A 24,375-nucleotide genomic window follows, 5' to 3' on the forward strand; every position below is an offset into this window, starting at 1 on the left:
TCCTTCTCAAATCAACACAATGGAAAATATTGGCTGGCTTTGTTTTTATGTGAAGGCGAAACGATTCGGTCATCATGACGTAACTATCCTTGCATCGGAAGTGATTGTTGACGAAGCTGGCTCAGGATGGCGCGTTACTTATTCAAAAATAATGTTTATTTTCAAAGTTGTTTGCAGAAAATTACAAACTCAAAAGTTTATAGTTTATAATAAATAGAACGGTACAAAAACGGTGAGAAAACATTGGAAACGTCATGTCATAGTGACGTCATAGAACGAGTCAATGTCACAATACTCTTACAATCGCGTCATCGGCCAATAAATGACATCGATAGGTTGTAAAAAATGAAATAAACTGATTACCGCGGTTCGAACAAAGCTGACAATTGACATCCTCAAAACAAAGGAAATAACGTTTTCAATTGTCTGCGACAATTCAACATAAATAATGCTTTGAAGTCCAATTTTTGTCTTTTTTTAAGAATGTGTAGAAGTCAAACTGCCATTGCAGATGTCGAATATGAAGAGGATTGAAATGTACATGGGAAGGCCGTCTGCCAAAACTAGAGAAACGATGATTGAGTGTTTTCATCCAAAGGTAGGTTTAAAAGTGCGCCCATTAGATGTGGGCTACGATCCAAGGCAGCATTCTTGGAATCTGCAATGGAATGAAATGCATAGTCAGGTATGCTTTTGCAGGTATCACCGAAAGAACTAGTTTATGGCTTTATTACTCCGCATTTTAATGAGGTTACTTCAAAGACAAAGACATATTTTTGAAAACATTTTATTCCTTCCACTACGTACCTTGGTGTAGACCCCAGGTCGACCACTGTTGGCACAACCGTAGCCCCAGGACACGACGCCCAAGAGATAGTGGCGGTTATTGTGCATCACTACGAGTGGACCACCGCTGTCGCCCTGTCAATGCAATGTCGGTTAGTCAAATTGTTCTTGTGCTTCCTTAAAACAGTTGCCGCCTTCTAAAGGCTCTAATAAGAGCCAAGGAACGATGAACCACTCGATGTGTCGAAAGTTCTTTTTTGTGCCTTTGTTTTATAATTTTCTTAAAACTTTTGCATGAAACTCTTCCCAACAATATTGGGTGCAAATAATCGCAACAGACAATCGAGCGAGGCAAATCTTCATTAAAACAAAAACTTTAAAATATTTGAATTTTCACCTGACATGCGTCTTTTCCTCCCTGCCGGTATCCGGCGCAAATCATGTTGGGTGTCACTTCGTTCCTCCTCCCACTGTATCTCCCTAACCACGAATTGCAGGTCTTCCTCTTCACAATCTCCACATCAACTTGTTGGAGCTCCTCGCTGGGTCGGGCGCCTGTGACATCATGAATCATTTCAAAGAGCAGTCACGCTTCATTGATTCGTTGGTGGATGATGTGTGATTAAGTTATCCCGCAAATCGTCAATGGCTAATCAGCTTAACAAAACTTCACCTTCCTGTTACTTCCATTAGAAGCACAACAAAGTTATTTCGACTTTTTGTTGGTTATGGTTTCTTACCAACATGGACTTCTTGGCGAAACATTTCGTCTTGTTTCGAACACAGAATAGTTTTCGTAAAATTTATTCCTCCCACTGTAAAAAGGGTCTGGCTAGTTAGATGAAAATTGTTCACTTACTTCTTTGTTCGCCCCATCCTGACACGAGGCCCAAATCGCCCTCTTCAACATCAAGGCTAGGGCTGGCCAGACACACAGGCCGGATGTACTGGTTGTAGCGCACATTTTCAGTGAGCTGCAATTCGACAAAGTTAAATTAATTCAAGTGCAATTTGAATGATCTTGATCGAGGTGATCTATCAAGCAATTTTAGTTGTTTGTGATTATATGACTTTTACTGTTTATCCTTCAAGTTTATTATGTTCACAAAGCACTTGACCAAGTGACTTGCCACTGTCTCGGTTGAACAATGTTAAACTTACTCTGATCAACGCGATGTCGTATTCGCTTGACGTGTGGTTGTAACGGTCATGAACTTGGATTGAGGAGAACTTCACTCTTATCTGGCCTACGTCATGAGTGCGTCGTCGGTGCTTCCCCAAGTACGCGTACATTGTGTTTGTGTTCCCGATGTATCGGTTGCTGTAACGAAGAAATAACAATGAAATTAACACTTGCTGTTGCAACTAATGTTCATGTCACAGCTTCAATAAAAATAGCAAAATCTTATTGACACTTTGTTCATTGGGTATTCCATGAAAACTGCTGAGCGACCATCAGCCACCAGCAGTGACAATTAGGCCTATGTTGTTTTATATTCTGAAGTTTGTTTTTCGTATCATTCCCCAAGGTAACTGTGCAAATTTTAACAAATTGTTGATGAACAAACTTTGCAAAGTCTCTACTTTAGGTTTCCTATGACGTCATTGTGAATTTGTACTTCGATAAAATTTCCGTTTCTTTTTGTACCGATTTGAGGATTTAATGACTTACTTGCTGTAGAAGCAATGGGCTGCCGTGACAATGAAGCGTCGGTTTATCAAAGCCCCCCCGCAGAAATCGCGTCCATTTCGTTCGATACTGGCCATCCAAGGGATGGCGCCATACGCTGCGCTCCTTCCTGAAAAGAAAATATTTTATTAACCAGTGACCTGCGTTCTGTGCGCCCCATACGATAAACTTATGTGGATTTTTGTTTGTGCCAACCACTAGAATCAGAACATGTACAAAACAGAGAACACTTCGGGTTAAATGCCACTCCGTTGAACAACTTTTTCCGCGCCTTGCCGACGCATGAGGCTTTGTTGCGGATTTGAGTAGCAGTGATGTTATTTTGACGCCAAGGCTAAAATCAAGTTGCTCTCTACTTTTTCTCACCTCCAACAATCCTCTGCAGCATTGTATAGGCGAGGTTTTCTTCTGGTAAGCCGCATCTTCCATTGTACTCTGCATGAAAAGTAACCCAGTTACAAACGCAAGTACTTTACCCACAAACATATTGCTTCTCATCCACGACCCAGATCAGAGATATCGTCCAGTGGAACTCTTTTATACAATCTTACATTATGACAAGCTTTATTATAAACATCTTTATTGTTATTATCGAGGCTAACATTCATCTCAAACAGAAAAAAAAGGATGATATAAAAACACTGCAATGTTGGGTCTATAGTAAGCAACAGGCAACTGTAGATTGTTTGATGTGTACCAGCAGAAAACCTTATATTCGTAATTCCACGGCTTACCAATGATTCCAGAGGCAGCGGCGTTGCTGCATAACTTGCAGGCTTGTTGGCAGTTCTTCCGCATGTATTGTCGGAAGCCTCCTGTTGCGTCACAATGGCCTTGACTTGCCCAGTGTTCGCAGCTGCAACAAGTTAAATTTGGTTTAAAAGATATTTTTGTTTACATCTTGATTTACAAACTATATTTGCAACAATGATCAGGGGACAACCTGTTTTAGTGATGTTGAATGCAGTGTAATAGGAAATAACAAAGGAACAATGTTGCCATATTTTTATTTCCACAAGTACGATGGTTTAAATCTCTGTGCAGTAGGTTTTCAAATTTTGCGTCATATCTGCAACGTGACCTCATCAGGTCGGGTCACACTAAGACTTTAACAACGATGGCGTTCTCTATTGGGTGACATGGTGAGGATAAATCAAGTGGTAAGGTGGTTACATCATGAATAGAACACAGAGTTATAAAAAAATACAGTTTTAACTCTTGGAAGTTGTAGAGTTATAGACATTGTGTGGCACTAATACCAACGTGTTCTCAACAACGTCACAAAATAAAAGTTAAACCACGATCCTCGACGTTGCAGAATGGCAACACACAGAACCACAACGATGTTTGTAACGCCACTCACTCTCGATGGTTGTTGGTGCAAGATTGGGCTTGTGGCTGGGTCATCGTTGTCATTTCTTGAGCGGTTTCAGTTATTGTCGTTGGGGCAGCACCTGTGGGCCTTGGAGTTTGGCCAGACGTAAGACGGCACAAATTTGCAATCCCCTGGTTCCTGCAGCTGAGCTTGCAGTTCTTCCTCATGAAATTTCGATATTCATTATCGTCTCCGCAATAACCTTTCTCAGCCCACGAGTCACAGTGCCTGAAAGTAACCGCACGATTTAATTAAAAGTTCAAACACGGGCCACACTTTCGCATGAGGACGTCGATGCCTTTTTCGGGTGATGAAAGCGAAGGTAACTTATCTGGTGATGTCAGAGTGACGTAATCCAATGCGAAACTATGTTGCATGTGATTGTAAATCTCTGGTTTGTTGCCTGGTAAAAGTGACCAATCGCCGAACACGGTTGTCATCACATGACTATTCTTACAATTGAAATCGTAGGGTTTTGAGATAGTGACAAACCGATTTGCAATCTCAGATTGTCATCAAGCCTGGCAATGGTCATATTCCACAATCAGTAACTTTACTTCAAATCGTTTTTTAAAACAAAAACAGTGGAAATATGTTTCAACAATTTCATCGCTGTTGTGGCAATTTCTGTAAGCATGATTGCTACACGGGGCACTAATTTATTTGAAACTTTATTTTTAAGCTGTGGTACTCACTGGTTTGTGTTGCTGCATAGTGGCAAAGGAGCTGAAACATAAACAAGGATAGTTATGAGCACATTGGTAACAAGCATCCCAGCTCGCAAAATCTCTGTTTTTACGTTAATTCAACGTCTGCCAACATTTAATCAATGTAAAAACAATGATTTTACGAGCTAGGTTGTGATGGTTCAGTGTAACATCCGATAACTTAAACTCCCAGGCAGAGTTACTGAGTCTCGAATCGAAACTGAAAACTACAATAGCACGAATTACTGAACTCGAGCGTCCTAACACAACACGGATAAGTGAAGCAGACCTGGGAATCGAGAGGGCTGATCGCACAAGTCAAAAAATGTGAATTTTGAAGCTAAAACTTTCAGCTTGTTTATGTTTCATGTTGATTTAAAGCAAACAAACCTGATGTGCAAAACCCGCAGGTCTTCCTGCAATACTTCATCATGTGGGTGACATGGCGTTCAACGCAGAAGTTTTGCCTTTTCCAATCCGCGCATGATCTGTAAAAGTAGCCAGTTAGTCCTGCCATTGCCAAGAGTTTGTTGGTTGAATGAGGTATCGATTGGATGAGGTATCGATTGAATGAGGTATCGATTGGATGACGTTTTATCTTATTTTACTTTTGTAATCGAAAATTAGATGCATGCTCCATTGTCTCAGCATATGACTGGTTCATTGAAGACTTTTGAAGAGATGCCGATAACATTATTTCTTGTGTAATGTAATAAGAATAAGTCGAGGGAATATTGTGGTTATGTTATAAAAAAAATGTACAGTGAGAATACGTACAAAACACCACTTGTACAAAGATAGAAGTAACTTTATGTCATTATCATTGCTCTGCAACTCACGTCTGTAAATCTTTGCATAGTGCTGATGGTTGCGGGGTTGGCCTTGTTACCTCGGCTGTCGTTGCAGTTGTAGCTGCTGTGGTTCCTGCGTAACAATACTTCATTGTGACTTGATACTTATGAGTTTTATTGCAATATTCATCAAATGTCTCATTCCAAAATGAATCGCTTCAATGTTTTTCATCACTAACCTCCGCATACTCCACAAGTCTTCTGGCACCTCTCGCGGATGTCTGCGTGGATTTCGCAAAATTGTCTACTTTTCCAGTACTCGCAACTGAAAAAAAAACAACTTTTGTTGGTGAACCAAGAAGCACGTTAGTCCATTAATTCTACTAACTACTATCTGTCACATTTTTGCAGCTTCAGCATTTATTACGACAAATCTGTTTCATTTCAACTTTCAAGGCTACGAAGCAGTGAATGCATTGTAACGATACAAACACTTGAAGCAGCAAACCAGAGAAATATATTTCATTTTGTCATTAACAGAAGGTTTATAATAAGATGAAAGTTTTAATGGATTGATTGCTGGATGACTTTGAAACTGAGCAGATTTGTTTTTTATGACGACACAAAGCGCAGCTTTCCTTTTGTTCAGTTGTCTTCATAAGTCGTTCATCAAACCAGCGGTTGGTGAGGCCAGGTTTAGACATATATCGAACTAGCAGCTATTTTCATAACGATTGGTATTTCTCGGCTTTGGGAAGAGACATTAAAAGTTTGCTGCTCCCAGGTTGCTGCCAGGGAGCATGTTGTGAACATCTTTTTCATCTGTGAAGATCTTGAAATCGATGCTTTGATAGTTTCAAACGTGCGTAGCAATGTGAGGAACTGCAGAGGAAGAGGCTAGAACGTGATGCCCAACATGTTGCAATGGGACACCAATGGTCCTTGAAAAGATTTTGTGATTTGTACTTTTAGTTTATAATTTTTGTTAGAGCGCTCCGAAAAGCACGATTGACAGTTTTGTCTGATAAATGTGAAACATTGTGAACTGTAACTTCGACTTTTATGTTCATCGTGGCCAAGGCTTCTGTGGCAGCCAATGATTTTCGACTTGGGGTTGTCAGGTTAAAGATATTTTGATGGTTGAAAACTGTGTGGTGGTGTGTCTTTCCTGTGTCTGTGATGCACCAAATTGTCTTGTTATTATTTTCGATGTTTCATACTCTATGATGCTGAACATATTTGTAGAGCTTTTTATATGTCATTAAACTGTTATTGTCACAGCCTCACAGATCACCAGAGTGTGTGATGTGTTAGCAACTTTAGTGCTTGTTTTCAATCGAAGAAGGTCGTCCAACTTATTGTTTATTTGTTTGTTTTTTTATGCTGTAAAAGTTAATAACTTTAAAGTCGTTGTGTAACGGTGACAATGATATAGCCTGAGATATGCCACAAAGCTTTGATCTAAATATGCAGCTCACGACACTCACTTATTGACGGAGTCTTCATCTTTGCAATCTACATTAAAAAAATCCTCTTTACTGAGAGAGTAATATTTACGTCACAACGTGTACACGGAAGAAAGAATTGAACGTCTATAAACAAGCGTGATGATTGTGACGTCAGCCGAACGTGGACGTCATAATTGTTAGTTTGAAGTGAAATCGTTACAAATTGCAACATGGAAAAAAACGCGCTCACTTTCACAACCAGTCAACTTTACATTGAATCATCGTCTGAAGACATGGAATCAATGTAAAAGACTCCTCATGATGATCACTGCTTTTAACAGACTTGACAGTTTGAATAATGTGTTTTCATTAACAAAGGGTCCAGCTTATAGATTTATATGAACGCCATGAAATGTCAGCAGGTTGCTGTGTACACAGCATCGGCCTATAAGTCTTAACGTGAGTTTTACTTTGAATACCGCAACTTTACTTTGTATTATTATGCAGGCGAGATATAGTTAGTATGTGACCTGTCCTATCTTGGCAGGCACCGCATGTCTTCGGGCAATAATCCCTCAACTCCTGACTGCTGCCGCAACGTTGGGCGAATTCCGGGCATCTGGTTCCGCATTGTGAGTTTTAGAAATCTTGTTATGGTTGTTGTTATTAGTTTTGTTAGTTTTTGATTAAAAAAACTGAAGTCATGCCCCAAGAACATAATTCAGTTTCTTGTTGTCTTTGCCGCGTGCGTGGTTAGTCGTGTTGGCATTTGCAGATGTTTGTTTATTGTTGTTAGTGACGTTTATTGTTAGACAGCATAGAGAAGTCACGTCCACGCGCAACAATGCATCATGCAGGATGAAGAGTTAGATGGAAAAAAAGAAATAAAGTCAGTTATAAAACATCATCTTGAGTAGGCAAAGATTGCCAAAGAAGATCTTTAGGACTCCAAAGAAAAGTTTGCTGTTAAAGCAATACTTTATCTTATTGGCGCTTGAATATTGGCTTACTGCTGCCCTCTCATGGATGGCTTGACCATTAATTCAATCAACCTGAAAGCAGGGTTGCCAACTGCGGCTTGATTTTACAATTTCAAAACTTCCGAAGACAGAAACTCCTTCATCTTGTTCTTAACAAGAAACGTCGTAAAATACTCATCTCTTGAAGCGCAGGGTGCCAACCTGCCCCAAGCAATCACTTTACCTCCAAGTTGCACCACATATCAAACACAGCATGCTGATTTGCCAAACTATCACATTATGCTGGTTGTTTAGCACGTAACAATACTGTATAACGGTAGTAAAGTAAAGAGAAAGCAAAATATGTTCACCAATATAAAGTGTTGATTTATGTTTAGTTTTGAAGAAAAGTTCACCCGTTGAAAAGATCATTGTTTACACAATTAATTTTAATAAACATTAATATTTCATAAAAAGCGACAAAATGTAAAAATTACTTAGGCCTACGGGTGAACAACCTTTAAAAAATTAATTAAACATTTTTATTGTTGAAGTAAAGAATTTGATGTTTACAACTCACCGATTACTTTTATCTTTGCATTGCTCGCTAGTGCCTCCAGTGTACGTTCCGAAAGTTATTTCAACGTCTCCAGTCACGTGACCTAAAGCGGAAATGGTGTCATTAGAACCGTGACTAGTTTTGTTGAGGTTAGCGACTTCGTGTGGTCATCGCTATCCGGATTATCTCAACGCGCGGGTGTGTCCTTTCCCAACCAGCGATTCAACGTCTGCAGACGTTGATTCAATGTAAAACGGTTGATTTGCTGTCTGGCTTGCAAACACCCACCTCCGCATTCGTACTTGGCATTCACTTGCTTGAGATCTTCTTCTGAAAACCCTCTCCGCTGCGCCACCACTGGCCGGTTGGTAGATCTAGAATAAAAACATGAAAGGGACTTCGTTGGAAAGGATGACAACATTTTTTTGGTTTGTTATGGAATAGATTTAATATAAAGTTGTGGCAAAAGAAAAAGTTAGAAAGTTTTGTTTTTTGATGCTGAAAATCCATAAAATTCATTCGTCGCAGCTACTCTGGCGTTTCCAACTCAAACAAATCTCGAATAATCGCCACTCACCTGTCAACAATGGTGGGGTTGGTACCGTAGGTTTCGCCATTGGAAAAAAAAAAGCCACCATAGTGCATCACAGAGCCAGTATCGTAGGGAGAGCCCAGTGGATCCCAGTCGTTGGCGCTTCGCTTCCGGAAATTGTTTTTCGCGTCTGATAAAGGACAAGTTTACAAATCTGTTATTATGATGCAACAAGTAGTTATTGTAGCATCACAATAGATCGACATGGAATCTATGTTTCAAGCGCGTCAATAATGTCTTGCCGAGACACAGCCGCGTTCTTCGAAAGGCGCCGAACCAACATACACTCGAGCGTTGTGTTGGAACTCTCGCTGCTCAATTATTATGCACAAACTATATCAATGAAACGACGAGTTACAATCATGACGCGTCGTGGCACCATCTCATCACTTACTTGGTTGAATATTTTCTTCGATCACATGAACGTAGTTGTCCCGGTCACCGCGCGACTGCTCGTGATAGAACCCGAGCGCGTGCATCAATTCGTGAATGATTGTTCCCAAGCGTTTGTGACAATTGCGGCCGATTGTTACCTAACAAAAGTTTGTGTTGTGCTAATTAATTGTTATGCAGGAAACAAGGCGCAAATTTTAGCTCTCTTCTCAATTATAACAGTTTTGCCACCCTCATAAGTTGTAGGTAGCAAACTCCTTTAATACAAAGATACTCACATCTTGTTTGCCACTGTGAACACGACCCACAAAGGAAGAGCATCCTCTGTTGTCGTCCCCCACGAAATTGATGTATGTGGTAGTGTGCCCCTGTGGCTTAGGGATGAATTTGACGCAGGTCTTCATGTGGTATTCTCTTATCGCTTTAACGATGGCTTCTGCTTTCTCTTCGGCTGCAGACGCATAAAAACTATTTTCACATCTTCATCATGTTTGTGTTTGTAGGTTATGCGTTGTTTATTTCTGATTATTTGATCACAAATCATTCTTATTACTCATCCAGATTGTGTATTGTGATGTCACAACAACTTACTCAAGGCTCTAGCAGTAGTGCTAGCGCAGAGGAAATGAAGCAGAGTTGATGAATCTTCTTTTTTTTATTTTAGCAATTTGCATTGCTGAGTCATATTACTTATTGCTCACATTTTGAAAGTGACATTTGAAAGCGTATAGCGACAACAATTGTTTGTTCCCAATCATAGGGAAACATTACGCTACTGCGCAGAAACCACTGCATACGTCAGATGACATCTTTTTCACTTCGTTACACAACTAATTCATTTAGTCATATAGATTGGCTTACAAATTAAACGACTTGTACGTTACTGATGTTTTCATCAGATGTTTTTAGATTTTTGCCCAAACTGCCAAATTCACATTAAGTTTCCTGATTAAGTCAATTTTGTTAAACAACGAAACTTTACAAGAATTTGTCATCACTTTCCACGCCATTTTGAAACAATTATGAATTTTGTGGCCACCAACTTACAAACATCTCCGCCAACAGTGAAAGGGATGTCTACTGTTCTTCCACTCTTCGGCCACTTCAGTCGCGGATCGCGCGCTGCTCCTCTCTGAGACTTCTCGCACGTTTTGCGTCCATAGATGGCGCTTGTGAGGTCATAATTGGAATCTGAAACAGATATTGTTGCTTGTTAGTTCCATCGCCATTGCTGTGGAGTTGTCTGCAGTGCAGCATGAACCCTGTGATCAAAACCACTGATGGAAACTTTGGCGATTTCAAAGAAAGGTACAAAGCAATTTCCATCAGTTGTCAAGGTTAGCTCAAGTTTGTTGGAGTTTTAAAATACATCTCAAAGCGGTCGTAAAGTGAACAACAGCATTATGACGCGTTCCTGATGAAGTCACGATTTGCCATCACGTCATGTCAATGACGTATTCACTTGGCAAGGTCACTAGAAGTTAATTGACCGCTTGGTGGCGCTGAAAATCAACCAAAATAAAATTGCCGCGTCATTAATCACGTGACGTACCGTCCACCAACATGTCGCCTTCTAGCGTCCCCTCCGTCTTGCACTTTCCACACATGGGGCAACCATCGGCCCCAATCTCTCGCCCCAACATGCAGTCGTCATAACAAGGGGTGGTGGGGCAGTTTGATGACCTTCTCACCCCTCTTTCCTCTTCCTGTTCTTTTTCTGAAACAATTGAGGTTCATCAGATTCCAAAAGTTATCGACGAATTCTTTGACTTTGCTGTAGCGCAACAATTAAAAGACAAGTTTATTGATGATAACGCGCGAAAGTGGAGTTCTGCTGCTACTTCTGTTATTTGACAAATTGTCAAGCTGCTTGTTCAACGCAATAATTACTTCACTCCTGATGAGTTGGTTCATTCGAACTCACCTATTTGTTCATTGATGTAATAAATATCCAACTCAGGGTCTTCCTCGCTCTCTGGAGGAGGTGGCACTTTGTAGGTGGAAGATGATGCGGCGCCTGAAATATCAATAAAAAGTTTGTTGAAGTTTTCTGTAAACCTCAATTTCCCATATTTTTTGTCTCACCCTGATGCAGACAATGTGAACTTGCACGCTGCATTGTTGCGTAATAAGAAAGATGTACAGTACGCGGGTTATTACAATCCATGTTAAAATTATGGTATTATTGCTAAAACAACAATGAAATAATTATTAGGTCAAATTTAGTTTGCGATCATCTTATCCGTATTTGCTTTTGGAGGTTTAAGATATCAATTTTTTTTTTTTTGGCGTAAGTTGTAATAAAAATGCTTTGCTCTTTACTATGGTGTTATATTAACACAACTTTAAATTATTTGTGAAACATTTGCGTAAAGAAACCACTCAAAGCAATATCACGAAAATAAAGTCGGCCAGGTACAGAAACTTAAATAATTTATTGATGAAGCTTTCGCCGCCGTAGAGAGCTTCAACCTCAACAAACTGGAACAGAGATTGGAAGACATCGTCGCCTCCTTTGTTATGCAATAATTTGTCAAACAAAAACTGAAGCATTGACCTACCGAGTAACCATAGGAGACAGACGCCAGTTAGGATTGCTAGGCGACCAAACTTCATTTCTTGATTTCTTAACTTCTCGTTTATTACGTTTATATTTATTCTTTCACTCTCTGTGTCTAATGCTATACAAGCTCGATATGACTGAGCATTCCACGCGCTTGGCTTATATAGCGTCGCGATTCATTATGACGTCACTGTTGTTCCTTATTAGATCGAGGATTGTTCCCCCATAATAACTTTCTGATTACAGTTTGCAGTGTATGGTCAAGATAAACAGAAACTAATTGAGTTTGTTAATTTCATCTCTGGTAATTATCTCTTCTTCATTCAGATAATTTGTTTCAGGTTTTAAAACACGTAATTTTTTATTCAAAATTTGAAAAAGACCATTTTATTTTCGATTTTATTTTTGATTTTAATTTTGATTGTTATATAAATATATCAAAATGTATCGGTCACAACTTGTTCATTAATTAACAATAAAAAGTTTAAGATGAACCTTACAAACCTTTTTATTGTTTGTTAAAATTTCTTTAAAACTATTTGCTGGGCTTGAAAATTAGCAAACTGTTTTCTAAACAAGAACAAGCGATTGATTTATTTTTGGGCGTTTCTATTAATAATTCAGTGATTGAGAATCAGGTGATGGGGCTACAACAAATTGTCTGTAGGTCCTTATTGGGAAGGCATCGCTGTTTTATATAAAAAATACTTCATAATCTTGCCAACCCCTGTAACCGCTGCTCGTATGTTCCCTTCGTTGCATCAATCATTGCTTTGTTGACGTCACAGTAGATGACACCAGTGCATTGATGAGTTCATATGTTGCCCCTCGTCACAAGCAACATCGGATTCTACGGTTTGAAGGCTTCGAGATGAAATGTGATCGCCTTCAAATCTACGAGATTATTTGATCATTTCCGGCCTCATCGAAACAACGCAAAACGTAATTTATTTAATATTTTTTTCTAATAATTATTTGAACATAAAAAATTTGTACATTTTGTCACCATGGTTTCTTTATTTTATTGATCACTTAATTTTTTACAGTTGTGACGTAAACAATTTGCGTTTGTTATGTCACGACAATTAAAGAAAAGTCCCCATTGCCAAGGACAGGGCTCGGAACTTTTCCTCTTTAGTGGCCACAATGATGCAATTTGTTGGCGAGGTAACTTTGTTGAATCGTTGCTCTGTTCAATCTGCTCGTACAGTTCAACGATGAACTAAGAGGGGGCGACGCACATTTCACCTCGCCAGGGTTGAGAAAATGGTTTCGTATAAATTGCCAACAGGAATCCCAGACAATAAATCAACCGTTTTTTATGTTTATTTAGAGTTACGTCTGTAGACGTTGAATCAACGTAAAAAACGTTTGATTTACTGTTAAAATTATTGTTCGTGGTAATAACATACGCCAAAATTGGGGTCTATGAATTACTATAATAAGAATATTGATCTGTGCTCAGTGCCCGCACGTGTCGCCATTTTATTTATATTCAATTTTGATCTCAAATGTTTTACTTGTTTTGATTGGTGGCTATTCGGCCTCGTCTACTTTTCTTCTGCAATAAGTTGATTTCTTTCCAGATAGTTTCTTTTGCTGCGAGAGATGAAAGTTTATTGGTGGATCATTATTGTATGAGATGTTACCGAAAGATCTTGCTACGTTTAGGTGGCGAAGTTAGTGGCTCCGGAAACATTTCCTGAGTTAAGAACTTGGACCCTATGTAGTTTGCAGAGTTGCCATCAATATTCTGTTGTTATCGTTTCAAATCTTTTAAGAGTTTACAAATTTATGAAGAGAATTTAAGTTCCTAAAATTTATATTTGTTGTTTTTCCTAAAAGAAAACATCTCACAATTTCCAGTTGAGATAGTCATCAGTTGCCGGGCGGTTTCTTGTTGTGACATCACAATGTGCATTGTTGTGGCGGGGTTTGCAGGAGTTTGTCGTGCGTCATTTGGTTATTTTGACGCGGTGAGAACAATCATTGTTGCTTACGCTACACCGGTACTATTGTGGGGTAAATCACTTCCGCTTCTACCCCAACCTGAACGCCATCATTCGCTCTATGACCAAACACGCCGCGTCGTTCGACGCAATGCTTCATTCGCGGTCTACGCGCTCCAACGCAGCATTTGTTTATCTGTCTCCTTGTTCTTCCAACTGTTTTCCAATTAATTTCATTGTTAGGAATCTGGATATTCTTTCCCCATCGAAGGGTAGCTCGGTGCGGCGCCATAAATACAAGTTAGCGGAAGAGCCCATCTTCCGGGGATTGAATTGTGAGCAAACAATCGCAATACAAAAGGAATCGAAAGATTTTGATCGAAACGTGACGCCCCTCATTCCTTGTGACGTCACAGGCACTACAATCGGCAGAACAGGAAAGGTTGCAGGGTTATATGATATTTACCACAAAGTTGTTCTATAGGTGGATTGGAAATGTATTTTTGTTATTCTGTGTAAACTATCTCGACTGCATCCAGTGAGATTTTCTTGTTGTTTTTTCGTCATCAAAGTTTCTTGGTTTATTTAAAAAATCACTTTTTGTATCAAGAAGTTATTGGATTCCCTTGTTAGATCTTTCACCGATGAATAAACAGTAAAGGTTTGTGTGGTCAATGTCCCCGGTGTGTTGAGCCTAAGATTCTTTACGTAATCTTGATGTTTACAAACGTCTGTTCAACGCAACTGGTGGTCTTGTCATTTTTTCAAACTTGTTCTTAGTTGCCAAACAATGATACACAAAATTTATTTTTATTCTGCCATTTCCTGTCGAATCATAGAATCATAAGTATGCAGTTGCACAGTTCAACAATGGCACAGCGCGATATGCCACGGGAGATAAATGGCACGTCTTTCTTGTTAAACTGTTGCGTCATAATCACATGGCTCTGTAGATGGAATAATTGTAGTTATGGTGTAGCACGGTTCGCGGTAGACAGACTTTGTTCACTAATGCAAAGTTAATTAAACACTTTTCTTTAAACTTTTGCTTTTTCGTGTAAACTTTTACCAGGTTGAATTTTCAAGCCAAGTGACATTTATGCGTATCATGCTTTGCCGAACAGTGATTCCTAGTTCCATCAACAACAAAGCAGCAATCTTAGCGAAGCGATCCATCATTTTTACATTGATTTAACGTCAGCAGATGGGTCTGGAAGCTTTGCATACTTGTAGAGGCTTTGACAGAGTGAACTTTCCGAATGCAATCGAATTGATTGCAAGGCTTTGCAGAGAATTGGGTTCGTTGCATTACATACACAACCCTGCCAAGCCGCGTGGCTTCACGGTGCTCTTGAGTCTATCATTACAAGATTTGTGAACTTAATGCAGCAATGTGAATGCGCTACGAATTGTAATTGTAAAGCTTTTTGATTCTGCACCATAAATTGGAACCGTTCTGAACCTGAGTTTCATGAACAGAATATTTGCTTCCAGTGGTTTCGAACCTGGGTCTTCTAGATTCACTCAGGTATCGATGGGCAATATGGAACCATTCATCCATTTTTGTGGAATGCGACAACGACATCTATTTGTGCGTTCCATTAATTTCACTTGGAATATTATTTTCACTTTAACCATCGCTCCTCTTGCATAAATTCACCAACTTACCACAAGTTCCAAAACAAAACTTCGTTCCTAAACTTTTCATCAAATTTTCCTATAATTCAACTGATGATCCACTGGGATGCACGGTGTGACAAAACATTTTAAATAAAGTAAACAATATCACACCAAATCAGAAGAATCGGTTTATTTAAATACAGAGCTTTCTATTTGAATAAGTTTATACTGATGAAGCTACACTTGTGTGGCGAAAGCTCTGTATTTAAATAAACCGATTCTTCTGATTTGGTGTGATATTGTTTACTTTATTTACCACAAGTTGTTCGAAATATTTTCATGTCCGACAACCAAGCAAATTCTGTTAACTACCAACACGGCAAAAACTAACTTTCTTGAGATGTTTTTTTGCAGAATTCCTAATTTCAGTATGAATTGTAAAATTGGTAAAAAGGGAGTAGTATAAAACTATAAATAGCTAAAAGTGTGAAAGGCTTAGAAATGATTCAGCATTAATTTGTTGACCTATTGGTGTTGTAGAACAGCTTCTGCTAAGAGAATACTCTAAAGAATAGAATACTGCTAGAGAATAGAATAGAATAGAATACTGCTAGAGAATACTGCTAAGAGAATACTCGGAATACCTCAAAGCAGGAGGCGAACCTCTAATCACAGCACTGCTTCATCTCTTCAATTCTATCTTAACAACGAAAAAGATACCCAGCAATTTTAAAGAAGCTCTAATAATTGTAATCTACAAGAAAGGCAATATACTCGACTGCAGCAACTACCGTCCAATAAGTCTACTCAGTCATGTATACAAACTCTTTATCACTATCATTGCGGCACGCGTAAAAAATGACCTATATGCATCCCTCCCCCCTACACAAGCAGCCTACCAACCAGGAAGAGGAACAATCGAGCAAATCTTAGCGCTGGAACAAATCATAGAAAAGTCTATTGAATTCAACAATCCCGTTCATATCACCTTCATTGACTTCAAAAAAGCGTTTGACAGTGTTAAATTACCCTACCTTTGGCAACTTCTGGATAAAACTTCCATCAACAAAAAATACATCAACCTCTTGAAAGCAACGTACGACGACTCTAAAGCACTAATCAAAACAGACATCGGAACAACCAGACGAATTGATATTATAAAAGGTGTTAAGCAAGGAGATGTCTTGTCTGCTATCCTGTTTTGCATCGTAGCGGCTGCAATAATCTCAGAAACAGAAAATAAGTGTACAACTGGATTCACCATCGGCGGTCATGCAATATCCAACTTAAGCTACGCAGACGATATGGCCATTTTGAATAATTCTAAACTGAAAATGCAGGAATACCTTGATGCTCTGTCAAAAAATGCTGCTAAATTCGGCCTCCAAATAAATGTGTCCAAAACCAAATGTATGACAACCGACAAAACTAACAACACAATCAATCTCACTCTCTATGGAAAACAAATAGAACAAGTATCAGAATTCATATATCTTGGCCACCGACTATCCGCAACCAACGATGGAAAGACTGCAGTGCAACACCGAATTGGCTTAGGCTGGGCAGCATTTGAAAAGAACAAAAAGATTCTAACATCCAACAGACTCCCAATCAAACTGAAAGCAAAAATTTTCAACACCTACGTTTTACCAGTCGTGCTGTACGGTCTAGAATGCGTAAATTGGACATCATCAACAATGAAAAAACTCACTACCTTCCAAAATCACATCATGAGAAGCATGACCAACAAAAGGCTACTTGATCACACAAAAATAGAAGATCTTCTAACTATGACAAAACTACATCCAATTGCAGCAATAATAAAATCAAAAGTTTTAAAACTGTTCGGCCACACTAAAAGATCACAATTCGGAATCAGCAAAGTTTGCACAGAAGGCAAAGTAGAAGGAAAAAGAAAACGTGGCAGACAACCAAAACGATGGCAAGACAACATTCAATCATGGACCGGACTCCACTTGACGACACTGGGCGAGTTGGCTCAAAATCGCCACTCTTGGAAACAAATAAGCCATGTTGATGCGCAATCTGCCGCAGGCGGAGATAACGACTGATGATGTTCGAAATATTTTCATGTCCGACAACCAAGCAAATTCTGTTAACTACCAACACGGCAAAAACTAACTTTCTTGAGATGTTTTTTTGCAGAATTCCTAATTTCAGTATGAATTGTAAAATTGGTAAAAAGGGAGTAGTATAAAACTATAAATAGCTAAAAGTGTGAAAGGCTTAGAAATGATTCAGCATTAATTTGTTGACCTATTGGTGTTGTAGAACAGCTTCTGCTAAGAGACTATTTTAGATTTTATGGATAGATGAAAGCGACCAACTCCTCTAACGCGTTCCAACCGACGATCCATTGTGATGCAAACACCAACCCTAATCTCGGCCCAGTGTTGCCATTCGAATCATCGGTGGAGTCGATTGAGGTCGTGATGTTGCCTGAGCAGGCCACGGTGCAAAATTGTTCAGTAACCAACGTCCGCAGACATTAAATCAAAGTAAAAATGGTAGATTTTTCTCTCTGGAGTGATTGTTCAGTGACCGATGTACGAGATGATGTTTTCCTATAGTTAAAACGCGGTAAGGGACGCGATGGCTTGAAATCCATGTTGTCTTTAGTCGTCTTCTTCACCGTCGTCATTATCTTGGACATTTTCAAGATTTGTTTTCATAAGCTCCTCGGGACACTTCCAAAGAATTTTTTAATTTCTGCTCTTCACAGATGTTTCAAAGCAGCCATTGTGACGTCATAGTGAATATAAATCTCTGTTGCTTGTGGGTTGTAGTCAGTGGTCGCGACCACCTCTCGCGATGCATCGTTACCACAGGTACCACAGGCCTGACAACTTAGTGAATATGACGTCATAATTATATCACTCTTGTCAGAGAAGTAGACGGGTTCAGATTAATTTGTTTTTATCGTTTTATCTCCGACGATACATCAAAGCGTTGTTGTTTTCGGTAAACTCAAGTCAGTGCAAACCACGATTAAGTTTTCTCCCCCTATGGCCAATGTTGGTCACAATCAAACAATTGTCGTAACAATTGTTTGAGTCCCGATATCGCGCGACAATCCAATATTATAAACGTTAATAGTTTTCAAGTTAATCTTAACTTTTCAAAACAATTTGTGCTTTTTCACCGAAAGCATCGACTTAGTGACGTCACAAATCTGAGTGTCCAAACATCAACCCTGTCAACAAACGATCTGATTGTAAAAGTATTCTGTTCCGATGACGTTGCTCTGTCGATTGCGTCATCACGCTTGAAAAGTTTTCACAGGAAATTAAAAGATTTGATTTTAAGTCAAAATTTAAACCGGAAATTAATTAATAGCTTTGCAACAACGTGAAGTATTTTTTAACAAGTTTAAAAACTCGTTCAATATTTCATAGAGCAACAGACCAAACGTAAATTACGTAATGTTGATGCTCTGATGATAATGATAATGATAATGGTTGATGCTGACTACTCGGTAATTTTTTTTTCAACTAACACAAAAAATTTTGTTAAATTGTAAACGTCAGTTTGCGGCACAGCGTTAGGTTTGTTGACGTCATCATAGAGGAATCCTCCGAATCGACATGCGATTAAGATTTTGCGTAAGTTCATAAGTGACGATGACGATTGCCTTTGTGCTGTCACAATTCCTGTATGCGGGTACAAATTTGTTGCTTTCTTAGTTTTATGGCATCCAGGCTGTTACGCCTAGTGGTTGAATTTTAGATTAAGTGGACAGGAAGGCGAGGAGTCTTCGTGTTCCCTTTGGGCATGACAGATGACAACAATGTTATCGTCACAATGCCAAACCACGTGCTGCATGTTTGTGATGTGAAGTTGTCTTGCTGACTCAGCGAAAAATTCCCGAGTTGCAATTCAATTGTTAAACCGAAATTTGTTTTTAATTTTGAAATTTAAATTTACCTCTAACTGCCACTCGGTGCGCGGAAGTCAAGCGAATTCTGTTCGATTGTTTCAAATAAGGTTTGCCCGCGGAATGTACAATCGTCTGATTGTTTCTATGGTTCTTGGACATATCGGATCTATGCAATCCCAAATATGGCGTTCCCTTATGTTTTGCGAAGTTGAATCCATCTGGAACACGAAGTATTGCCCTCTTGACTTATCACGTGATTAAAATCTGCCCAATGGGAAGCAGACTACACGGAAACGTCATCACCATTCTACCTTCCCCGAAAGTTTGTTGGTCAGGGAAATCAGTTTCGAAACGTTAAAGTTCTTTTTATTTATTGAAACGCAACTAATTAGTATGCAGCGAGTACATCACGACACAGAACCACCTGGGAATGCTGCACACCACAATGTTGCAATTGTCGCAAATGCCAGCTCGAAACGTCTAAAGTTTCTTCATTTATGACGTGCACAATGCAACAATTGTTGAACAGACCTTCCTCATAATATGAACTTGCCTGAATTCGCCTTCAACTTAACAAATCAAATTCATGTCAAAACTTTCATGTTTTGGACAACGAAGCAACTGCCAACAGTTTGTGCGAGTGTGGGACGGGTCAAGTTCTTTAACCACTGACCAGGTCAATGGTGGACGGGCCAGCCCAACATGGTCTTGTCCATTTCGGTTTGATTCCTGGCCAGAAAGTTCGGATGATTGTATATATGACGAAGATTCAAAACGAGTCGAGCTGAAATATCAACAGATTGATTTCCACAAAATCGTAACTTTCCATTGTTGAGATATTTTGCAAGTTTCAAAACAAACAGAAACATTAATTGCTTCTTTAAAACAACCTCAGACGTAAACCTTTTTGGTACTTGTGAATGTATTAAATTTGTTTCAAGTAGTTCCTTTTAAAAACGGGAACAGCTAATATTAGCTTCTTATTTTCATTATTTGTCAAATAACACAAACAACTTTATTTCGCTTTCACCAAAAAGTCTTTTGTTTTAAAGGAAGTCGTTTCACCAATAATTCTTAAACCAATCAGGAGAAACGGGGGATTCCCCTCAGGAATTTGAAACAAAACTAGGATTTGTAATCTACGTAAAATATCAGACATTTTCGAGGAAGCAGCAAAGGTTTTGTTGCAAGAACTGGCTTAGACTGAATCTCCAATTAAGAACAATCTGAATATCTCTGACAGGCCGTGATTTTAAAGTAAAGAGAAGTATCTTGAGGGCTCCATTAGACCATGAGAAAAGTTAGGCTTGTCTTTCAACATATTCGATATGCGTCTTTCTACACACTATTTATTACATTAATTAACGTTGACACAACGTATTGCAAAAGGTGGAATTGCGTCAAACTAACAAATCCGCACTTGGTAAACCAACACTATTTTTTTCTTAAAAACACGTCGTTACATCATCGTTTCCTCACGGGGGTGATAGGAGCGTCCCCCTTAACCCTCCGACTGTCCACCCCTTGATTTTGTGCCCCTTTTGTTCACGTGAAGTTATTCATAACTAATCGATCGATTGTGCCAAAAACGATTGTTGTAACTTTTCACATTATTTTGCTAGTTTCCTCTAAACAAAGCAGACATAGACATGGAATATAAATTAACAAGTTCTTAGTACTTTGCCATTAGGTATAGACTTGTTTTGTTGTACGCATTTGCTGATATTTGTATGAGGTGCAATTGCAGCCTGAATCTTGGCTGCCGAATGCAAATCGTTTTCGATTGTGCAACCCACCGCTGCAATTGTTATTCCATTTGTTATGTATTGTTAACGTCACGTCACAATGCTTGCGCGCTAAATTGATACAGCGAAACCTTGCCATAGCGAACAATGAAAATCTGTGTAAATTATTCGTAGCTAGTGAAGTTGTTTGATTTCTTTCGCAATAATGATGATGAAATTGAAGTCACGGCTTCTTGTTTCATTCGCTTCAGCGAAGTGGCTCTCAACCCTTCATTTGGTAATTCACTTAACATTTTGCCAAAGTGGTTTTCGTTCCTTATTCGGTGATGATCTCACAACCTCCGACAGGAGCCGAAGCTCAGAACATGTTGCGGACACTCTCGCTTTTATTCTCAACTTACTGCGGTGCTATGCAAACAGAAAGCACAAGAAGTCAAATCTATACCACAGAAGTGTGCGATGTCACATTTGGGACCCAAACCATCCACTAAGATACCAATGATTTGAACTCATATCGGCCACCAGCGCTTTATCTATCGCCAATATGCAATCATACAATGTCAGAAAATCCGCATAAAAGCGCACTTATTGGGTTAAAGTCGAAAAAAATACTTTGTTGCGCCGTTGCCGACGGTAATTGTGTTGGTTGCGCCTTTTCAAACCAGTTTTATTTTAAGACAAAAATGATTCTGTAATTAAAGCGTATTAAACAGAATAAACCATCCAACCTTAGTAGTCGAACAAAAATAACTAAAAGGCGAATGCTCATTGCTGTGAGCTTGAGACGCATTGGCCCTCAACAAATATCTTGGCAATAAATAAATTAATAAAGGCAAAACACTTGCCACAGCAAAAAAAACTCTCAAGTCGCAATAACAAATTCTAAAATTAAAAAAGCTAAAATTGTAAAAAAAAACAACTCCCAAGTCTACACAAATACACCCCGTTAGCTCAGTGGTTACGCGCCCGGATCAAGATCACGCGGCGCAGGTTCGACTCTGGGGTTTGCGCTTGAGCAACGCATTTCAGGACTGCTCTCTATTTAGCGGCACCTAGTGAATGGAATAATTCCCCGGCAACAAGACTTCAACAATCGGAAAACTTCACTCTGCCAATCTCGGTAACCGGCTCTATGTCAAGAGCCTCTACAAGTATGCGAAACTAACAGGAATAACCTATCAAGGCTTTGTTAGTCCGAGGATAAAGATTCAAAAACCAAACATCTAAATTTGAGAGAAACCGCAAAGCTGGCAACGGTCGTGATAACGAGTGGTCTCGTTAAGGGACGGTTGCCAACCGGGGTTCCACTGTGTACATCAGCCACCTATGGAAAGTGGTTCCGCAGAACTGGATTGGCAACATGGTGATCTTCCCTGCAGAAGTGAACTTTCAATCTCTCCTACAATCAACCCTTCCGCTGCTCTCTCTTGGAGTGGTGCACCACGAGTGGTGCTTCACTGCACTGTGTTCCATAAAGAGATAGACGGGTATCGAACCTACGCCCTTTGAAGCACAAAACCTCGACCTTAAAATGTACAATATTTGCACTTTGACAACCCCATAGTGTTTTTTTCATTGTGTTTAAAGTTTTCCTTTTTTTTAGTTGCTTTAAAATAGAATCATGCATCTGAACACGAAAGAAGTGACTTTGCAAGGAGTGGAACCCGCCACCTATGACTCGCCAACGTACGCGATAAGGGCCGTTGACAGGATTTCTCGGGCCCGGTACCAATTTATTTTCGGGCCCCCTTAATCGACAATGTTATGAATATAAAGATTGTGTGCATACTTTTATTGATGTCGTTTAAGCATGGTCATTTAACAAATCTTGCACAATCTTAAAATTTCTTGAACCGCAAAACTTACTATTTCTATCTAGCGGTTGCTTTTTTGAACTTTTATTTGTCACATGGCGCTAGAGTATTACTTCTCGATTCCATTGATGTTTCACTGGTCATTCTAGGCTCACTAGAAGAGAATTTACAGCAAAGTTAGTGCAGACAGTCAGAAAGTTTTCAATTTGATTTAGTAAAGGTGTTTGGGCCTAAGTCAAACATTTGCTCATTGTTGCAATCTGAAAAGCGGTTTGGTCTAATTTTTAGCGCAGAAATAGGGACAGCAATCTTCTTACCTGTGCCATTTCAGTTTTTAAGTTTGAACAAATATTAGCCTGTATATTTTGAAATTCGTGTTTCGGGTACCGGTAGCCTAATATTTGTGGTTAGGGAAATCACTATAACTACACTAGACTAAGTTCTTATTTTACTGTTTGGTGGCTGAGGTGGCTATTTTACCACCAGAAAGCTGAAGTGGGCCCGGTACCCAGAATGGGGCCCGGTACTTTACCATCTGACGGCTGAAATTTAGCTGTTTTAATGTCTGACGGCAATTCCTTTACATCTGATTATATTAAGATCTTGATAATGTTTGAAGTCGCGGGGATTATTTTAAATCCGGGCCCCTAAAATATTCCGGGCCCGGGTCCAAAAGTACCACCTAGACCCCCCTGTCAACGCCACTGTACGCGATGCCTTTCAGTTGTTTTATCAGTTCGTGATCAAAGCGTCCAAGCCTAGCGGTTTGTCAGCAACCCCACTTGGCGGTAAAGTTTATTTTAAAATCATTAAAAATACAAACCACAAAGTGTATACAAAGAAAACAGCCGTTTTGTCGTTTGCAAATGTAAAACAAATCGGCCTTTGCAATAAAACGCCATTACATAATTGATCAGTTGATGAATCTGTCACAAAAAAGAACAAACTCGGTTTATAAGTAAAAATCAAACAAAGTTGAGCGGACTGTTTGAAAGTTGCTATGAAATCCAGAGATCCGCCAACTCCAGCAGTCCAACACAATGTTAAACAATGGCTTTATTTTCGCTTTTAGCAGCATGACCGTTTCTTACTTCACAATGTAGATATTAACGACCTGTTTTCACAGCACTGGCGCCTGGCAGCGTCGGGGCTCGGGCCGGGCGGGGGAGCCTCGTGGAACGGCGACTCACTGACTTCAACACCATTCGTCATAGCACACGACTGGGGAGCTGTGTTTCGAAAGCTGGTGCAAATCGTTACTACTACAGCGAACTCGCAGCATCAGGCTACAACAGGTCGTTAGTATCTACATTGTGAAGTAAGCAAACGATCATGCTGCTACAAGCGAAACTCAATCTATTGCCGAGTATTAAAATGTTTACCTTTATAAGTATGGCCATTAAAGTAATCGCAATTTGCAAGAATTGAAAACTTTTTTGCAAAAATAAAAAACCTTTTTAAAAACTTTTTTTAATTTGTTTTCGTT

The 24,375-nt window shown here is 39.4% G+C and overlaps 1 protein-coding gene across 1 annotated transcript; it reads right to left on the minus strand.

The window, feature by feature from the left end:
* Nucleotides 1-175: 175 nt before the first annotated feature.
* Nucleotides 176-10,920, minus strand: LOC145786777 (uncharacterized). Its single transcript, XM_082598519.1, has 20 exons — nt 10,853-10,920; nt 10,348-10,491; nt 9,579-9,751; nt 9,302-9,440; nt 8,893-9,037; nt 8,604-8,689; nt 8,337-8,418; nt 5,589-5,674; nt 5,398-5,482; nt 4,949-5,046; nt 4,547-4,577; nt 3,840-4,079; nt 3,211-3,332; nt 2,843-2,911; nt 2,459-2,585; nt 1,948-2,107; nt 1,646-1,760; nt 1,184-1,341; nt 808-921; nt 176-658 (listed from the first exon to the last, which is right to left on the minus strand). Exons 1-20 carry the CDS (start codon nt 10,905-10,907, stop codon nt 620-622), a joined length of 2,268 nt encoding a protein of 755 aa, XP_082454645.1. The 5' UTR covers nt 10,908-10,920; the 3' UTR covers nt 176-619.
* Nucleotides 10,921-24,375: the final 13,455 nt, after the last annotated feature.

Source organism: Aplidium turbinatum, chromosome 17, assembly GCF_918807975.1.
Source record: "Aplidium turbinatum chromosome 17, kaAplTurb1.1, whole genome shotgun sequence".
NCBI lineage: Eukaryota > Metazoa > Chordata > Ascidiacea > Aplousobranchia > Polyclinidae > Aplidium > Aplidium turbinatum.